This window comes from Cyprinodon tularosa, unplaced genomic scaffold (genome assembly GCF_016077235.1).
Source record: "Cyprinodon tularosa strain WSP-4 unplaced genomic scaffold, ASM1607723v1 ctg109, whole genome shotgun sequence".
Classification (NCBI taxonomy): Eukaryota; Metazoa; Chordata; class Actinopteri; order Cyprinodontiformes; family Cyprinodontidae; genus Cyprinodon; species Cyprinodon tularosa.
The window spans coordinates 180,332-199,968 of NW_024037882.1; the positions used below are offsets into that span (position 1 = coordinate 180,332).

Genomic DNA, 19,637 nt, shown 5'->3' on the forward strand with positions numbered 1-19,637 from the left:
TGTTCCTTGTTTTTCATGATGCTCTTTTTGCTTTAAGCAGACCTCTGAGAAAATCACAGAGCAGCAATAATTTATACTTAGACTTTATTACACACAGCTGGATTCTATTTATCATTATCAGTCATTTAGGTCAACATTGGATTATTCAGAGATCCTCACTGAACTTCAGTTTGATGCACTGAAATTAAATGTGCTGATAAATTTTGCATGCCTCACTCTTCAGTAATTTATTTGTTAAGAAATTGTTAAATATCAGATAAATTTTGTTGTACTTCATGATGCATGTTCTCCCTGAGCATGCATGGTTCTCTACGGGTACTCCAGCTTCCTCTCACAGTCCAAAAACCTGACTTGTAGGTTTATTGGCTTCTCTAAATTCTCCTTAGGTATGAGTGTGTGTGTGAACAGTTGTTTGCCCTGTTTGCCTCTGTTTTACCCTGCAATGGTCTGGCGACCTGTCCAGGGTGTACCCCGCATTTCGCCCGTAGACAGCTGGAGAGAAGCACCAGCACCCCTCACGACCCTGCTTCGGATAAGCGTGATGGAAAATGGATGGATGAATGTTTGAAGCCTGAAATGAGGCAAAAGATCAAAAGGTTAGAGGGGGCTGAATACTGTTGCAAGGCACTGTATGTTTACAACCCAGTTAAACATGCGCTAAGTCCTAGTTAAGAGCCATGCTTATAGTTTTATCATTAGACCTGTTGGCTCTGCCTGGTTTCTCTTCAATTCTCATTTGATCCACCTGCTCCTGCTTTTATTTAAACTACTTGGTCTCAACCATCAGTGCCAGATTATTCATGAGCCTTTGTTGTAGAGAGTTTTCAAGCATTACTAATAATGTTCTGTTTTCCTAATCCTGACCTTGTCATGATGGGTTCACTGAAGGAGACCCAGTTATGCAGAACACCACTGACGGACACAAGGATGAAAAGTTGAACAGTTTATTAAAGCACAAAACACACAGAATGTACTGATTCTGGTTCGGGCCTTGGAACTGGTTCACCGGAGTCTGCGTGAGAGACAGCACAGTTAGTGACTGCTGACAGGGTTTGATTTCCACTGGTTCACTGATTGTACCTTGAGGGTTCTTCAGGTTAATCTTGGGAGAGTCACTGTTGGTTCTGGAGAAGGGTTTGTCAGCAGAGTCCGTTTGCTGCTTCAGCGTCTCACGTCTAGCTTGAACAGACCTTGGCTTAGATTTCCCAGCTCTAGTCCTGAGCTGCTTGGGGGTTCTCTGTGAATCTTCAGGGTTTGGCTCAGAGGGTCGGCTCGGCAGGTTAGCTCTTCCAGAGATCTCACAGAGGAGGCATGGGTTTCCTGGAAAACAGAGACAGTAGTTAGAATCCAGACTGGATTCAAAGTCATGGAGATACACTGAGGATCTAGGCTTTAGCGCTGACCAACTGGAACAACACTGCGGCGTTGAGGCAAGGTCTGAAGACAGCTTATATAGTGGATCCTCTGATGATCTTTGACGAGCTGCAGCTGTGCAGGAGGCTCCCTCAGAGGATCCACGGCGGACTCTGCTGGAGAAAGATGGGATTTCTCCAGCTCCCAACAGCCCCCCCCCTCAACGACCGCCCCTTGGCGGTCCGGAAGAGGTAGATGGGCAGGAACGCTCGTACTCCTCGATGAGTGCAGGATCGAGGATATACGAGCCTGGGACCCACTGGCGATCCTCCGGTCCGTAGCCCTCCCAGTCGACGAGGTACTGCCATCCGCGACCTCGTCGACGGGAGTCCACAATGCGGCGCACTGTGAAGGCCGGATGGCCATCGACCTCCAGGGCGGGTGGTGGGGAGTCGGACGGTGGGCACAGAGGGCTCGAGGAAACAGGCTTGATCTGGGACACGTGGAAAGTGGGGTGGATCCGGAGGGACTGAGGTAACTGGAGACGGACAGCTGAGGGGTTGATAACTCGAGTGATCCGGTATGGTCCAATGAATCTCGGGGAGAGTTTTCGAGACATCCCCTTGAGGGGGATGTCTCGAGTGGAGAGCCATACCTCCTGGCCCTCAGAGTACTCGGGGGCGGGACGTCTCTTGGCGTCAGCGAAACGTTTTGCAGATGCTGAAGACTGGTTGAGTGTGGCGATGGTTTCCCTCCAGATCCTCTGACAACGACGGATGTGATGATTGACGGACAGCACCGATATCTCTCTCTCATCTGCGGGGAAAAGAGGCGGTTGATACCCGAGACTGACCTGGAATGGGGATTGTCCAGTGGATGCAGAACGGAGGGAGTTGTGGGCATATTCAATCCATGGAAGAAATTGGCTCCAGTCCACGGGGTTATTTGACGTGAGACAGCGGAGGGGGGATTCCAACTGTTGGTTCATGCGTTCTGTCTGACCATTCGATTGGGCGTGGTAACCTGAGGTGAGAGAGGGTTTGCAGCCGAGAGCAGAGCAAAAAGTCTTCCATACCTGGGAGATGAATTGAGGACCTCTGTCCGAGAGGATCTCTTGGGGGATGCCATGAAGCCGGAAAACATGTTTAATTAGAAGTTGAGCAGTCTGGAAGGCCGTGGGAAGCTTTCTGAGGGGAACAAGGTGGCAGGACTTCGAGAAGCGGTCAACAATGGTGAGTATAGTGGACATACCTCGGGAGACAGGGAGACCGGTGACAAAATCAATGGCGATATGAGACCATGGACGCGAGGGAACAGGAAGTGGTTGAAGCAGGCCAGAAGGGGGTTGGTGTGAGGCTTTGTTACGGGCGCATGTGCGGCAAGCCAACACATACTCCCTTACGTCCCTGTGGAGAGTGGGCCACCAGAAGCGTCTGGAGATGAGAGCTATGGTTCTACTGACTCCTGGATGAGCAGTGAATTTGGCGGCATGCATCCACTGGATGAGACGGGACCTGACAGAAGATGGAACATATGTACGATTAGATGGACCGTTACCTGGATCGGGTTCAGTGGCCAGAGCTGAGTTGATGAGGTCAGTTATTTCCCAGTTGACCACTCCTACGGTACAGGAAGCCGGAAGAACAGGTTCAGGAGTCTCGGGATGATCGACGGAGTAGAGACGAGAGAGAGAATCGGGCTTCACGTTCTTGGATCCGGGTCTGTAGGAGATGATTAGGTTGAAACGAGAGAAGAAGATTGACCACCTGGATTGGCGAGGATTAGCTTGTTTTGTTGACTGGATGTAAGCCAGGTTCTTATGGTCGGTCCACACAAGAACCGGGTGCTCAGCTCCCTCCAGCCAATGCCTCCATTCTTCTAACGCCAGTTTTATTGCCAGGAGCTCTCGGTCACCCACATCATAGTTTTGTTCAGCGGAAGAGAGCCTACGGGAGAAGAAAGCACAAGGGTGTATTTTCTGGTCTGAGTCGAGCCTCTGGGATAGGACTGCTCCAACACCGGAATCTGAAGCATCCACCTCTAGGATAAACTGCTTCGCAGGATCAGGTTGAATAAGGACAGGTGCTCTGGTAAACAAGGATTTTAATTTTTCAAATGCTGCTTGAGCCTCGGGAGTCCACTGAAATGTGCGTTTAACAGAGGTCAGGGAGGTTAAAGGAAGGGCGGTCTGGCTGTAGTTTCTAATGAACCGACGATAGAAGTTTGCGAATCCTAGAAACCTCTGAAGTTGTTTTCGGTTCTCAGGAACTGGCCAGTCTAAGACTGCCTTGATCTTGTCCTCTGAAGGTTTTACCTGGCCGCCCTCTAGCACAAACCCCAAAAAGGTGACAGATGGTTGATGAAATTCGCACTTCTCGGCTTTCACGAACAGCTTATTCTCCAGAAATCTCTGTAAGACAAGACGGACATGTTTCTTGTGTTCTTCGAGGTTCTTGGAGTAAATGAGAATGTCATCAATGTACACGAAAACAAACACGTTGAGAAAGTCTCTGAGAACATCATTTACTAGAGCCTGGAAGCAGGCTGGAGCGTTAGTTAAACCAAAGGGCATTACAAGGTATTCGAATTGGCCCAAGGGTGTCTTGAAGGCAGTTTTCCATTCATCGCCCTCACGGATCCTGAGGAGATGATAAGCGTTTCGTAAATCCAGTTTGGAAAACACAGTTGCACCCTGTACTGGTTCAAAGGCAGAGGCGAGAAGAGGCAGTGGGTATTTGTTTTTGATTGTAATCTGGTTCAAACCTCGATAGTCTATACAAGGCCTCAGGGAACCATCCTTCTTCCCCACGAAGAAGAACCCGGCGCCCAATGGAGAGGATGAAGGACGAATTATTCCAGCAGCTAATGATTCGTTGATGTATTTTTCCATAGTTTCTCTTTCGGGCTTGGAAATGTTATACAATCTGCTGCTAGGAAGAGGAGCACCAGGTAAAAGTTCTATGGCACAATCGTATGGTCTGTGTGGAGGTAGGGACGTCGCACTGACCTTACTGAAGACAGGGGCTAAGTCATGGTACTCAGAGGGGACTGAAGAAAGGTCAGGAGAGTCCATCTCCCCCCCACCTCTAGGAGACCCCAAAACGGGGGCAGCAGAACGAAGGCATGTTTCGTGGCACGTAGTGGACCAAGATTCCAGATGACGTTTAGTCCAGTTAATGTGAGGGTTATGCTTCTCCAACCATTCGAACCCGAGAACCAGCGGGGAACATGCAGAGGGAAAAACAAAAAATGTTATTGTCTCTCGATGGTTACCTGACAGAAGTAGCTCGAGGGGCTGGGTTTGGTGGGTAACTCGATGGAGTCTTTTCCCGTCAATAGCGGATACACAGAGAGGCTGAGAGAGAGGAATGGTTTTAATCTGGAGTTGCTGGACGAGGTTAGAGTCGATTAGGTTACGTTCACAGCCTGAGTCGACGAAAGCAGAGAAGGAGAGGCTTTGATTATCACAAAAAAGCGTGGCAGGCAGTAACAGTCGAGGAGATTTCTTCGTGTTTATTTGGCCCGCCAGACTCCTCAGATCCTCTGGCGGGCCCCGGCTTTTGATTTAGCCGGGCAGGAGGCGATGAAGTGTCCACTCTCACCACAGTAGATACATAGTTTGCTAAGAAAACGCCTCTGTCTCTCCTCTGGAGTGAGCCTGGTGTGTCCCATCTGCATGGGTTCGACATCCCTTTCGCCCGAATGAGAGGCCTGAACAGGAAACAGTAGAGACTGGGGCTTAGACCTCTGAGTGGGCAACTGCTCTGTAGAGGGAGAACAAACAGTCACGTTATGTGAGGCAGAAGAAAATGTACTCTGCTTCTTAGAACTGTTTCTGGCTCGAATTCTATTATCTAATCTGATGGAGAGGCGAATTAGATCTTCGAGGGTGGCAGGTTCATCGAGGGTTGCGAGTTCATCTTTAATCTGCTCGTTCAATGCCATGAAAAAGGCTCCTTTCAAGGCGCTTTGGTTCCATCCGGAAGCTGCCGCCTTAACCCGGAAGTTAATTGAAAATTCAGCCACCGAAGAATTTCCCTGTTTAAGGTTGAAAAGAGCTCTGGAATCAATTGTTTGGTCAGTTTCTTGGTTGAAGACCTGGGTAAATTCAGCAATGAAATCAGAGTAATAGCAATTTAAACTGTCGTCAGCGGTAAATCTTGCCTGAGCCCATTCCAAGGCTCTTCCTGTTAACTGAGAGAGAATGAAAGTTATCTTCTTGTGATCCGTGGAAAAACAGCCAGGGGAGTTCTGAAAGATCAACCGACATTGAAATAAAAATCCTTTGCAATCCTTCATGTTGCCAGAAAATCTTTCTGGGAGACAGGGCCGTCACTAGGTTTGAGAGACATGGGTGGCTTAGCCCCTAGGTAAGATATTGCGCGCGCATAGCGCGCGCCGAAATTTTTTCAGTGCACTTTCTAAGGCGCTGTCTATAAATTCATTATTTTAAGAGCAACATACCTGGGAAACACTTCCCTCACTAATGCTACTTCACCAACTAAACTACACCAGTTAAAATGTGCTAAATTACAAAGAGTAAATGGTAGGTGCCATGCATTACTGCATAAATGGAAGAAGGCAAGTGGTTCGCCACTCATCATAATGGAAACCTTCTACAGAAGACAGTTGTCTAACCAACAGACTCCCAACATCTTCATAAACCCTTAACCTGGCCATTCATCTTTCCCCATCTCCCCTGCACCCACAACCTGTCAGGAACCCCTGTCTGCTTTGCAATAACCCTGTTTCTGTGTGTGTGCTTGGTGTGTGTGTGTGACCTGGACTTTGGCATGTCTTTCTCTACACCTGGCACAGAGAGAAACACATATATGTGAGGAACTTAACAATAAATGCAGCATTATCTTTGATAGATTTCTGCTTAATCTAAAGTTTAACCACAAAATACAAGTTGCATAAATGGACAGTAGGCAATAGGCAATAGCATCATTGCAAAGAAGGATATCCTTGAGACTTTTTCACATCAGTCTGACAAAGTTTTAATGCAAATAAAGGAAGTATTTTTAAGTACAATGTATTAATGAAAACACAAAATCAACAGTATATGAAACGTACAACTTAGAACTATAGTCAACCCAAGGAAGCACTACCATATCACACAGTGTCGCCCTATCAGACTGGTGGCACATAGATATGGGAGAATTATCCTGCCATAATGCAAGAGCACATAACTTCAATTAGAGAAAAGAATTTCATCTTCTTGCACTCAAAACTTATAATGCTCACACTCAAAACATGCGCTCTCTCTCAAATATTTTCTCTTCTCTCAAAAATCTTTGTTTCTTCTCTCAGATTTAAACAGATATTTTCTATATTATCACAGATATTTTTTCCTCTCGCTTGCCTCCATCTCCGCTCTGCACGGGTCTCAGTTACGCTCTGCTTGCGGATTTGTTTTGCTCTCTCAGACTGCAGTTGGATCGTTGCCTAGCAACCTTTCCAGCCAATAGAATGACAGCCTCGGAAAAGGTGCGCTTGTTTAACCCTACGGAGTGTGCCTGTGCTACTACGCCACTTATAAAGCGTCAGCTGAAACTGCTATTTACAGTAGTTTTGTGGCTGATTGTTGTTTAGAAATAGAAAACCTGGTTTCATTTCTTAGTTTTGCCCTGGATTTTGTAGCGTTTGTGGACGCTACGTCGCTACTTGATCAAAACAATAACGTCGCTACAGGAAAGTTACTTGATAAATAAAGCAGCGACGCTACGGTCAAGCTACTTGAAAATGTAGTTAAACTAATAGCTTCGCTACATGTAGCGGCGCTACTGCCCATCACTGCTCCTGTGACAAAACTATTATAATGATGCTAGTAGGCTACAACAACATCGTGTTTTCCCACACCACTGACTTTGTTCACCATGGTAACGTAATTCCTACTGAATCAGACAAGCTATTAGGCCTATATTGTCTCTTTCCTCACTCCAGGTAAAGTGAAGAAAATGTAAACCGCTGACATCAAATGGCAAACTCACCGTATGTATCTGCACGCAACCATAACTTTCCTAATCAAGCTCGATGACTGTGTGGAGATTCAAAGGGCGCGCTGTTGCTGCACTGCACAGCTGCTATGGTCCAGTTGATGGCCGTGTACCACGTGACGTGACGCTGGACGCGGAGCCAATGAAGGAAATGAATATCCTAACGATATTAATAATTGTATAAATAATTGTGTTTGTAAATAAACTAACAGGAACTTATCTTCAGATTAACTTGCCTTCTTGGTGGCTCGTTTTCAGTGCTTTACTGCAATTGTTTGGGGTTATATGGAAAAAAAATCAATAAATAAAAAAATAACAATAAAAATCGCAAAATAATTATGGGGTGGCTAATACCAACGAAGGGATGACTTCAGCCACCCTAAAATAGGTCTAGCCACGTCCCTGCTGGGAGACTAGGAAGGAACTCTGATGACGTCACAGCCTGTGACCTCGGAGGTGGGACTGGACCCGGAAATGATTGTGGTGCAGCATTAGCGCTGTTCAAAAAAATTAGCACAACTCTGTAGCATTTGGTTATGAGTTCTAACTAGATGGTATAACTCACGGAGCGTTTGGGTTTGTCCCTGAAGTTGGGCATCCTGCTCCTCCAAACGACGGGTAAGGTGATCTGCTGGGCCTTGAGTTTGGCCGCAGTGTTCTGTCATGATGGGTTCACTGAAGGAGACCCAGTTATGCAGAACACCACTGACGGACACAAGGATGAAAAGTTGAACAGTTTATTAAAGCACAAAACACACAGAATGTACTGATTCTGGTTCGGGCCTGGGAACTGGTTCACCGGAGTCTGCGTGAGAGACAGCACAGTTAGTGACTGCTGACAGGGTTTGATTTCCACTGGTTCACTGATTGTACCTTGAGGGTTCTTCAGGTTAATCTTGGGAGAGTCACTGTTGGTTCTGGAGAAGGGTTTGTCAGCAGAGTCCGTTTGCTGCTTCAGCGTCTCACGTCTAGCTTGAACAGACCTTGGCTTAGATTTCCCAGCTCTAGTCCTGAGCTGCTTGGGGGTTCTCTGTGAATCTTCAGGGTTTGGCTCAGAGGGTCGGCTCGGCAGGTTAGCTCTTCCAGAGATCTCACAGAGGAGGCACGGGTTTCCTGGAAAACAGAGACAGTAGTTAAAATCCAGACTGGATTCAAAGTCATGGAGATACACTGAGGATCTAGGCTTTAGCGCTGACCAACTGGAACAACTCTGCAGTGTTGAGGCAAGGTCTGAAGACAGCTTATATAGTGGATCCTCTGATGATCTTTGACGAGCTGCAGCTGTGCAGGAGGCTCCCTCAGAGGATCCACGGCGGACTCTGCTGGAGAAAGATGGGATTTCTCCAGCTCCCAACAGACCTGTTTCTCGATTCAGACCTTTGAGCCTGCCTGTCCTTGTCTGATCTGTTAACCTTAGCTGTCTTCGGACACCTGTTTGATTCTTCTGTGGACTGAACCTGGATCTGCCTCTTGACTTCGCCCTGTGGATTGTCCTGCCTCCCTTAGTCTGCTTGGATCTGATCTCCTGTCAGTCCTGCTGCCTTCTGGAACTCTCTGGCAGCGCCTGCTGTGTCTTGTCAGCCAACAGGCTGGAATCATCCTCTTTCTCTGGGCATGGACTGAATTGTCAAACCAGTTTAGAGACTCAAGTGTTCATAGTCATCCTCTGCCAGATTATTGGGGTCACTAACCTGTTTTTTCTCTCCTATAGATGTTTCTGTATAAGCCGCCCTAGCCACCAATTCTGCATACCGGCTTGATTAGATAAATGCTTTTAAGTTATTCCACTTTTGTCTTGCCTGAATTCTGGGTCCTACTTTCTGAGCCTTGATACAAATCGGATTGAACCTGATTTGGTATCAGACAGTGTGTGGGGATGCATGGTATGTCTCTGCCCTGTGGTGGGCTGGTGACATGAGGTGCCCAGCTCTGACAGTGTAGAAAAACAGAAACTCCTCAAAATGAGTTTAAGTGTCAAAATCAGTAAGATGGTCCTTAATCCTACAACTGCCTACATTTCATTATCTCTAGATCAGACCAGTTGAATGCAGTAGATTAAATTAGAAAAGTAAAGACTGATTTTCAACAGTAAAATTAATACATAAAGGTGCATGCTTTCAGTGTTAATAATATGCAATTAAACATAAACACGCCTGAAAACAGAGATGCATGTAAAATTCTAACTTCAACCCAAATCTTAAGCTGAGGTTCAACAATCAATCATACTAAAAGCACAGTCACCTTCCTATGAGGCTGAGATACATATCAAATAAACTATCAAAATAAAGCAATATTTATTGCTTTTTAAAAGTAATATTTATTGCTTTTTTTATTTAACAATGTCCTGTCTGGCGAAATGTATTGCTTTTAAAAGTAAAAACAAGAATTTATTCTGAAATAAAGGAAACAGCACTATCTAGTGGGAGGTTTACTAATATCAGTTTCATTTCTATGAGCTGGGTGGAGCACATAGAAAAGGAGTAAACGAAACTTAAAGGTTTATTTTTCTCAGATCAAGGTGACAACATCCGAGTGAAATCTCTGAAGAGCTAAGGCACACAAAAGGAGAACTGTAAGTCACCAAACTGTCACCATACTGTTTTTAGTGATAAGAAGAATAGGAAATCTGCTAAAATGGAGGACAAAATTGCTCTTATTGCAACTTTCCTGAGTTGCCATGTGTGTTCAGAGACTTTCAGAGATCCTGTGTCTCTGAGCTGCAACCACCGCTTCTGTTCAAGCTGCCTGAAGGAATTCTGGGAACAAACTAAAAACAGGAACTGTCCCATCTGTAAAAGAAGATCAAAGGAAGACCTGTCTATCAACTTCTCCCTGAAAGACCTGGCTGATTCATTTGCAGAGAGGCAGAATGAAGCTTCAAATGAGATGCAAAAAGAAAGGAAAGAAGTGAAGAAGGTGGTGAGAAACACTTCATGGTTCCTCAGTGGTTTTGTAAAAATGAGAAGAGAGCTGTGTGTCCTGTCTGTGAGTTTTCTCTCCACCAGAGTCACAAAGTGGTTCCTCTAGAACAAGCAGTCAGTGAACTGAAGGAGAAGCTGAAATCTGACTTAAAGTCTCTACAGGAGAAGAACAACAAATACAAGCAAGTGGAGAAAACATATGATGATATGCTTCAACACTCCAAGGAGCAGCTGTTTTCCACAGAGAGACAGATCAGAGCAGAGTTCAACAAGCTCCACCAGTTCCTGAAAGAGGAAGAGGAGTCTAGACTGGCAGCTCTGAGGGAGGAAGAGGAGCAGAAGAGGAAGACTATCAGCATAGAGATGAAGAGGATTCAGGAGCAGATCTCCTCTCTGTCAGACAGTATCTCTGCTGTTTAAGAAGACCTGCAGAAAAACAACCTGTCGTTCCTCAGCAGCTATAAAGCCACTCAGAGCAGAGCCAGAGCCCAGAGCTCACTGTCAGATCCACAGCTGCTCTCAGGAGCTCTGATAGATGTGGCCAAACATCTGGGCAACCTGTCCTTCAGAGTCTGGGAGAAGATGAAGGAGAAGGTCCAGTTCTATCCTGTCATTCTGGACCCAAACACTGCTAACGGATGGCTCCATCTGTCTGATGATCTGACCTGTGTGAGAAATAAAGACATAAAGCAGCAGCTTCCTGATAATCCCGAAAGAAACACTAAATATATTGAGGTTTTTGGTTCTGAAGGTTTCAGCTCAGGGAAACACAGCTGGGAGGTGGAGGTGGGAGACCATCCTGACTGGTATGTGGGTTTGGTTAAAGAATCGGTCGACAGGAGCGGAGAGAGAGATGTTACACCTGAAAATGGAATCTGGTGTTTGTGTTATGAAAATGGAAAATACACTGATGTTATTGGTAAGTCCATCAGAGTGAGGAAGAGCCTCAGGAGTATCAGAGTCCAGCTGAACTATGATAAGGGGGAGGTGTCCTTCTATGACCCGGAAGACTCAACCCCTATCTATATTTACAGAGACGCTTTCACTGAGAAACTCCTACCTTACATCAGTGTCGGCGTGGCTGCTGATTCTAACATTGTAGGGATCAACATATGCAAGTCTCAAATGTAACATTAAACTGATTTATGCTTATTAACAGCACCATAACTAAATGTCCTTCCAATAGAATAACTGCTGGAATCTGGGTTTATATCTTTGTGTATATTTGGAATACTAATCTAATTAAAATCTGAAATGTTTAAAACATTATATCATTGAGACAGTCCTCATAATCCATGAATACGAACTTCTTGTGTCATAGAAAGAAAATTTTGAATTGAAAGAGCTTCCTGGATGGGAAAGCGAAACATCTTCAAACTTGGAAACAAAGCCAGTGGTTTGTTTTTTAACCTTTTTTGGAGCAGAAAGTAGGAAATAAAAACACCCTAGAAAGGATTTAGGCAGTCCTCCTCATACAATCGCTAAATATTTTTTAGTTTTTTAGCTGCAGCTAGGAACCAAAATGTTCTGCTTTCTTTGCAAATGTTCTGTTTGTCACTGTTAAGGTATCTCCTGTGACTTAAAGGGCTTTTTCTGTGGTATATCATCTGTTTCCTTCCAGGTACATATTTAGTTATTGTCTTGCTGATCTGGACCCAAGCAATGCAAATGGATGGCTACATTTATTATTAGTGTTCTCAGCTGAGATTTAACAATAATTTTTGGCCACTCAGCATGTTAAAGTTGACCTAAAGCATAACATTTCCACTTAATACTGGCATTGGTACTTTTCTATTCCCTGAGATTTCTCCAGGTCTAGTTGATATAATAGAGCTGGAGGAGAGGCAGAAGTGTGGGGAGTTGATTGATTTGTAATTGTTTTACATTGCTGTTTTATTGGATATACATTTTTGTTTCATCTTTTAATGTATCCTTCTGTTTCTATATAAGCAGACAGAGACAATCATTAGGGGATCAACTATGTTTTTCTCATCTTTTTTGCTTTGTTGTAAGATTTTTGGTTGTTTTGTTGATTAGATTCTCTAAAAAGACTACTGCAGAAAAAAAAAAAAACTGTACTTCTTAAAGATTAATGCACCAATGAGATTTTCCCTGGCCAACCCAAATCTCTGCTCTGATCTGCTGGAAAATTTCGATCAGAACACAGTAAAACAAAACTGCTTATTTCTGCTATTGGTCATGTTATTGGTGCCAAGCAAGCATGATTTTATTAATAGATAAAACTGTGTTAACTGACTTAATTGTTCACTATGTATTTAGAACCAATACTCACTGTGAAAACATACCGGCTTATATTGAAGTTAAAAAGACTAAATCTTCTCTCAAACTGTATCACATATCACACTATCTAACAAATCTGTAATTGTAGACCTTATAAAGTTATTATGTTTAACTTCTAATGAGCACAATACAGAAAATACTGCTTATAATGTCATATTTAATTATTTGATATATATTAAATAGTTGGTGAATATCTGCAGTTTATTTGCACTTTTCACTATGTTTAGATAACCAATAATACTAGGAATGTAGTGCTGTGAAAGTTATTAAAGATTTGCTTCACTGTTGTAACTGACCTGAGTGTTGTTTTGTACTAGAGATTTATAATAGTATATATTGCTTGCCATGTGCTATCTTTGGTGGGTTTGATGATAAATATGACCTCTGATCTGCTGTTTTTCTTATTTACATCGAGGTTCGGTGATAAAAAGCAACCCTCCTGAAAGAGCAAAATAAACACAAATATCATCATTATTCTAAAATAACATAATATAACATACTCTAATATGATCCCTGAAAGAAGTCGAATCATGCCGTTGGTATGTATTATGTACTTTTGTTGATTGTCTGTATCTCTTCTTTTCTACATTTCTTTTTTTTTTTTTGCAATTGTTCTTTAAACTTGGAGATTTATTCAATAGACAGGGTGCTGTGGTTTGTATCGTGACAAATAGGACTGCATGACATTAAAATTTAAATTCTGCTTATTTCAAAAATACATTCTTTATACTTTACCTACAGGGTTAATGAAATGAAAACTTTGAATCAATTTGACTGTATGATCTGGTTGAACTGTAAAGGGCCTTGAGATGACTTGTGTTGTGAATTGGCGCTATAAAAATAAACTGAATTGAATTGAAATGTTGTTTTTTTTATAGAGTTTTTTCAAAGAGTTCTTGTAAATATTCATGCCTGTAGACTGGTTGGATCTTCTGTAGCGGTCCGTCTTGCAGGGTCACTCAGAGTTATCCTTAATCTTAAATAATCTCCAGAGATTCTAGAAGAGATCCCTGAACAGAGAATCTTTTCTTCATCAGCTTGTTCAGCTTTGTTGATTAATTTACTTTAATGCTGTTACCCCAACAGATGATGACAGAAGAGATGATACTCTCCATACAGACCTGTATAAGCATGGTACTGATTAATGGTGAGATTTCTAACTACCCGATTAGACAGGTGGACCTTCAATCTAACCAACTGTGGTCTGTTTCTAAGGTAATCTTTGATCCAGGCATGATAGCTGGTTGTTTGCTTTTAGAGGTTCTAAGTTATTTTGTTGTACTGGAACAAGGGAGGAGCTCTTCAATATTTAAAATGTTCTCCAGCTTTTCTATGATGCTAAAGGATGGTCTTCTCATGGTCTGATTTCCAACCAAACACAGCAGCTCACATGTGACCAGTGAACTCTGAAAGTAAAACACTATGATGACTTCTCTTATAAGAAGCAATGCCTCAGTGTCACTATCAATCTTTCTCTGTTGTTCCTGGGTTAATAAACAGCTGATAGCAAAGCATGTTCATCTCCTGTACACAGACTTCCTGAAGGGTGTGGTGGATCAACATCATCACGTTGATGATGAGATGAACAGGGTACCTTCAAGCTGCTGGGTTATAGACAGCTCTCTTGATGAATTATCTGAGATGTTTGGATTTATTGTGATGTAGGAAGTGTTGCTTTAAATAAATCCTGAAGCATGCCATTATTAAAACTCCCTCTCAGCCCTGACATCATCTAATTTTCCAGTTATGTGTAACTACAAATAATTACAAATACTTAATAAACAAGAAACTTATTGATATTTGAATGAAAAAAGCTGCATCTCTTTATTTATTTATTTCAGGTATCAAGCACACTGTCCACTGGTCCTTTCAGTCTGATCCATGTCCTCAGCTGTCCAAAATTAACCTTATGGGTTGAGTATATAAAAAAAAAAAGAAAATCAGCTTCTCTACTTTCAGTCTATGTTATAACTTAAAGGGACTATTTCTTGCCTATATGACGACCACTTTCAAATCACAAACATTCACTGGATTCTTAATAAATAAATCTCTACAGATTCCAATTTAAAGCAAGCAGACATTTAGGCTTTAGACTCACTCATTCTACTTACAGTCATAACATGTTTACATTTTAGTGGTGAATTACAGCACACAGTGCCTTGCAAAACGATTTAACTTAAATGTTCTTTTCTTTGTGCTAAAACAAAAATCTTTAGACATACTAACACAATTCTATGTGAGAAGTTAATTGATTAGGGCAAAACTGTTCAGTGGAAAGAAAAAGATACACAGTTGGTATTTTTTTTAATAATATTGTCTAATAATGTCTGTTTCTTTCAGACCAACACCTCATACATCATAAAGACTGAGGAACACAACAGACAGGTCAGGGACATCACTGTCATTCAACTTTACTATCATGCAACCCTTTCTGTCTCTGCTACTAAAAATCTAAATCAAAAAAAAAAAATTATGTTTGCAAAAAGACAAATATGAAACAGGTATAAATACTTTTTCAAGGCATTTTATATAGTTTATATATATATATATATATATATATATATATATATATATATATATATATATATATATATATATATATATATATATATATATATAACTGACTCAGATGAAAGCAAATAATACAGCACAGTAATAGCTTAATAAATAATTCAATGTCAATGACTAGTCGCTCTCCCATTATGCCAGTTTCACCAGTCTCTCACTGGCCTCCCACAGTTTTTTTGCCACACCGGCATCTCTTGCGAAAGGACGCAGGGTGGCGGGCTGGCAGTCGACGAAGTAACCCCCACTGTGCTTGGCAGCTTCATCCGACACGGCGCAGTAGATGACGGTCTGTGCTCCGATCTCACACGGCACGGAAAACATCCACATGATTACCTGCATCAACATCCGGAACAGGAAGGAGTAGTGGCACGTCCAGCCGCTCTGGACAAAACCTGGAGCAACGTGGGATGAAAGAAAAAACAGGAGGAGAAAATTTTGGTTGTTTATAAGGCTGACAGAACAATTTGAGCAACAACAACCATTTTTAAACAACCTTTGTTGCTTATTTCATGTAAAATATCTGTAAAAAAGTTGATGAGTTTTTTTTATTTTTACTCAATGTATGAAGAAAGTATCCTCCCATCAAAATTAAAACCAACTATACCCTAAATTCCCTGCCTGTTCAGTAGCAGCTTTTCATCAAACTTCCAGCTTAGTTGTAAGAATATCAATGTTAAAGTTCAAAGTTACAGCAAACAATAAGGCTGGTAGATTTTCAAACGATCAACTACATAATTAGTTTCACATCAGACCCAGTTATCTTATTTATATAATGTTTAAAATTTTTTATATTTTTTGCATCCCACACCAATGAAACCAACATTCCAAAACCATCAAGACAATAATAAGGTTAAACATAATGATTTAAATCCTTACAAATAAAAGGCCCTGCAGATTCAGAAAGTTGAATATGAAACTTTTGATAATATGAAATCTATATTCAGTTCCAGCTTTTATTTTATTTCATTTTTTGTTAATTTGTAGATTAAAAATAAATAGGGAAACTGGACAGAATGGCAGGCATCTTGGTTTTTTACAGTGCGTCTAAAGAGGAGACAGGTGCTGACATTTAGTAGATAAAATTATCTATTTTTAAGCTGTGGAATGCAGTTTTCAAAAGAAAGAAAAATTGCCTGTTTTCCAGTGAATAATTAATAATTTGTCATACTGGAATTGTTACATTGCAAGCCTTAATAAACCTAATATATTTGCTTTGAATTTGTTGTAAGAACATTTTGATGCATAAATATTAGGTGCTTTCCTGCAAACTGGCTAATTTTTTTTTTTTTTATGTATGCAGTAGTTATTAGCATTAGCTCTAATTGTCTAATGTTATATTTAAACAGAAATAGAATCCAAAGCTCTTACCAGGGTTCACAGCATAGGAAGTGACTCCTTTTCCCTCGACGATGCGACCTAGCTCCTGACTGAAGTAGATGTTAGCCAGCTTGCTGCGGCAGTAAGTGAAGAAGGGCAGCAGGTTGTAGTTGAGGTCCTGAAAGTCCAGCTTCTGGTATTTGTAGCTGGAGCAAGTGAGCGTTATGACCCGGCTGGGGGCACATTCCTTCAGCCGAGGCAGAAGCAGGTTGGTTAAGAGGAAGTGGCCCAAGTGGTTTACGCCAAAACACGTGCTGAAACCGTCGTCAGTCCAGTCAAGGATGCCAGGCATGCCTGAGGAAGACCCAATACAGGAATATAGAAAAAGAAAAAAATGTGCATAGCATGACAAAAAAAATCACAACATTAATCTGATGATGATTACTGGGTCGTAGTTAATTACTTGAGGGTAACATGTTCCCTCTTCTCTACCAGGATAGAACTGACTGTTCCTAGTTTCAGTTTGATGTCTGTAGCACACAAAAGCCTTATCCTACCTATCCTGGTCAGGCAACTAATTCCTCATTTGCTGAATATATCTGTGTTAATAGTGAAAACACTTTTATTCTTGTTTCTATGTTAGTTAGGGCTGAAACATTTAATCGGATTAATCGCGATTAATCAATTACTAAAACAATGTTCAACTAACTTAGTATAGCTGTAATCTGACACGCAGGCTAATCATTAACCGGAGTATAGAGACTTTAGTTGACCTACTTAAAGCAGTAATCATAGCAAAATTGTAAATATATATATATATATATATATATATATATATATATATATATATATATATATATATATATATATATATATATATATACATTCTGCATTTAGGATATAATAAATATGTTTTCTTCTGAGAATATGCTCTATCCAGAACTTAAAGAACAAAAAGTCTTCTTTAAGGAACCTTTGGCTATCCGATTATTAATTGCTTAATCAAAAAAATAATCGACAGATTAATCCTTTTGCAAAATAATCATGAGTTGCAGTCCTAATGTTAGTACTGATCCATCTTACTGTGGTTAAGCTACTTACCTGCATTATTTATCAATATGTGAAGATTCTTCTCCTTCTGCAGAAACTTCTTGCAAAATTCCCTGACAGAGCAAAGATTGGCCAGATCCAGCTCCATGTGACAGACATTGAAAGAGCGGCTCCTCAGTTTGATCTCTCTTATGGCCTTTTCAGCTTTTTCAGGGTCTCTGCAAGCGATGATGACACGCGCTCCTCTGGTTGCCAGGGCAACGGCTGTTTCCTTCCCAATGCCAGAGTTACCTCCTGCAAAAAACAGATAAGCTTTAGCAAATATTTCCAGTTTTTATAGACTGACAGATTCAAGCTAACATAAAATAGATTCCTTTATTAATACAAATTAGCAAGCAGTGGTAAACAGTGTGTGGAAACGATTCTTCATCGCAGAAAAAAAAAAAAAAAATACAGCAGAGATGACCAGCAAATGTCACATTTACCTGTTATGAGAACCGTTTTACCATCAAGTCTCTTCAGCTCCGTGAAATATCGCCTTCTTTTCATCCATTTTAAAATGAAAAAGAAACTTAAAGAGGCAAGTACCGTGTAGAGAAGATACATTTCCCTGTCAGCTCTTCTTTCAATGAGCTAACAGTGATGTTGCTACATATGCTAGCTGGTTAGCATGCTAACTTAATGCTTCCTCCAATATCCCGACATTCTGAACGTTAAGCTGTAATCTGACACGCAGGCTAAACTAGACTTAACAGAGAACGCCTTTTATTATTGAAAACAACTAAAGTGCAATATTGGCTTTTCGACATTTGTAAACAGAGGTTCCTGCCAGAAGAACGTCTTCTTCTTCTTTTCTTTATTAGTCATTAGAAGAACTTAAAGGTGCATACCGCCACCTACTGTTCAAGAGTGTGTAGCTATACATGCAATGTTACTAGAATGTATTTAGTATTAAATGTAAACGAAAATAATGAAGTATTATTAGTTCTAATTTACCCCCTATCTCCTTATGTTCCTAATATCAATTTTAAACTATATTCTCTCACTATTTCCTTTATTATTTTCCTCATCTGCTGCATATTTATCGCACTTCATCCAAACATGATCCACATTATAATAATTATTAACCCTCACATGTATAATTATTCCCTAGCACAAACAAAACTCATTTAAGAAGCTACCCTTAATCTTTTCTCAAATAAATTCTCCCCTTTTGTTTCGTTCTCTATAATTTCGCATTACAGATTTTTTTAATTCTATAGTTTTATTACTTTCTCATCTTAATCTCTTTTTTTGGCCAGATTTCTGTATATTACTAATTTACCAGCATCTTTCCCTATATTAATCTGTACCATTATTTCTTTCCTTAAATCCTTTTAAGCAAGCTCATCTGCTGTATCATTTCCTCTCACCCCATTTATGAATGTGTTTCACACCTAAATAAGCTGGATATATTATAATGGATTTGCAAGAAGAATGTCTCTTTTATTGTTGTATGGTAAACATCAGTTATAATCAATACCTTATACTGAAATGAAGTGTTTAATTGAATTTGGATGTACTACATTTCTACAAGTTTATTTATGTGCCACCTTGTTTCCTTTCATTCCTGTGAGATTATCCATATAAAAGTAATTATTTGTCTTTTGGTTCAATTCTGTACTTTAATTGTTGAAAATAAATTAACCTGGTGGTTAGAGCAGAGTACTTGTGTTTTATTAAAATGTTTAGCATTTAGGAAATGTCCTGATAAATTATTAATAATCAGAAAGACTTAGAAAAACCCCCCGGAGTCCTGGTCTGAAGCGATCATCACGGTTCTACACAAGGAGGGAAAAGATCCACTGCAATGTGCAAGTTACCTTCCGATTAGCCTTCTTTGCGTGGACTATAAAATACTGACATCAATTATATCCACTCGAATCCAAAAGTATATAAAAAAACTAATTAATCCAGATCAAACTGGGTTTATCCTGGGTCGACAGGGACCTAATAACATAAGAAGAGCTCTAAATTTACAATCATTGATGACAAAAGATCCCCAACCATCCATGCTTCTTAGTTTAGACGCCGAAAAAGCGTTCGACCGTGTTGATTGGCAATTTCTTAAACATACACTAATTGAGAT

General features: G+C 41.1%; 1 protein-coding gene and 1 pseudogene across 2 annotated transcripts; one reads left to right on the forward strand and one right to left on the reverse strand.

The window, feature by feature from the left end:
- Positions 1–9,820: 9,820 nt before the first annotated feature.
- On the forward strand, positions 9,821–11,576 carry LOC119788399 (annotated as a pseudogene).
- Positions 11,577–14,861: 3,285 nt separating this feature from the next.
- On the reverse strand, positions 14,862–18,366 carry si:dkey-174n20.1 (uncharacterized protein LOC796174 homolog). Of its 2 annotated transcripts, none has more exons than XM_038293320.1 (5): positions 18,174–18,366; positions 17,995–18,132; positions 17,561–17,803; positions 16,511–16,813; positions 14,862–15,534 (listed from the first exon to the last, which is right to left on the reverse strand). In XM_038293320.1, exons 2-5 carry the CDS (start codon positions 18,113–18,115, stop codon positions 15,275–15,277), a joined length of 927 nt encoding a protein of 308 aa, XP_038149248.1. In that variant the 5' UTR covers positions 18,116–18,132; positions 18,174–18,366; the 3' UTR covers positions 14,862–15,274. The 2 variants fall into 2 exon arrangements, with proteins under 2 accessions (XP_038149248.1, XP_038149241.1); XM_038293313.1 differs by having other exon boundaries at positions 17,995–18,140.
- Positions 18,367–19,637: the final 1,271 nt, after the last annotated feature.

What these genes read in the sequence shown, in the direction of transcription:
- si:dkey-174n20.1 (XM_038293313.1), bottom strand. An exon ending in CATATTGATAAATAATGCAG is followed by an intron (nt 16,814 to 17,560) that starts GTAAGTAGCTTA and finishes GGTCTTCCTCAG; the next exon opens with GCATGCCTGGCATCCTTGAC. An exon ending in TTCCTATGCTGTGAACCCTG is followed by an intron (nt 15,535 to 16,510) that starts GTAAGAGCTTTG and finishes ACGTTGCTCCAG; the next exon opens with GTTTTGTCCAGAGCGGCTGG.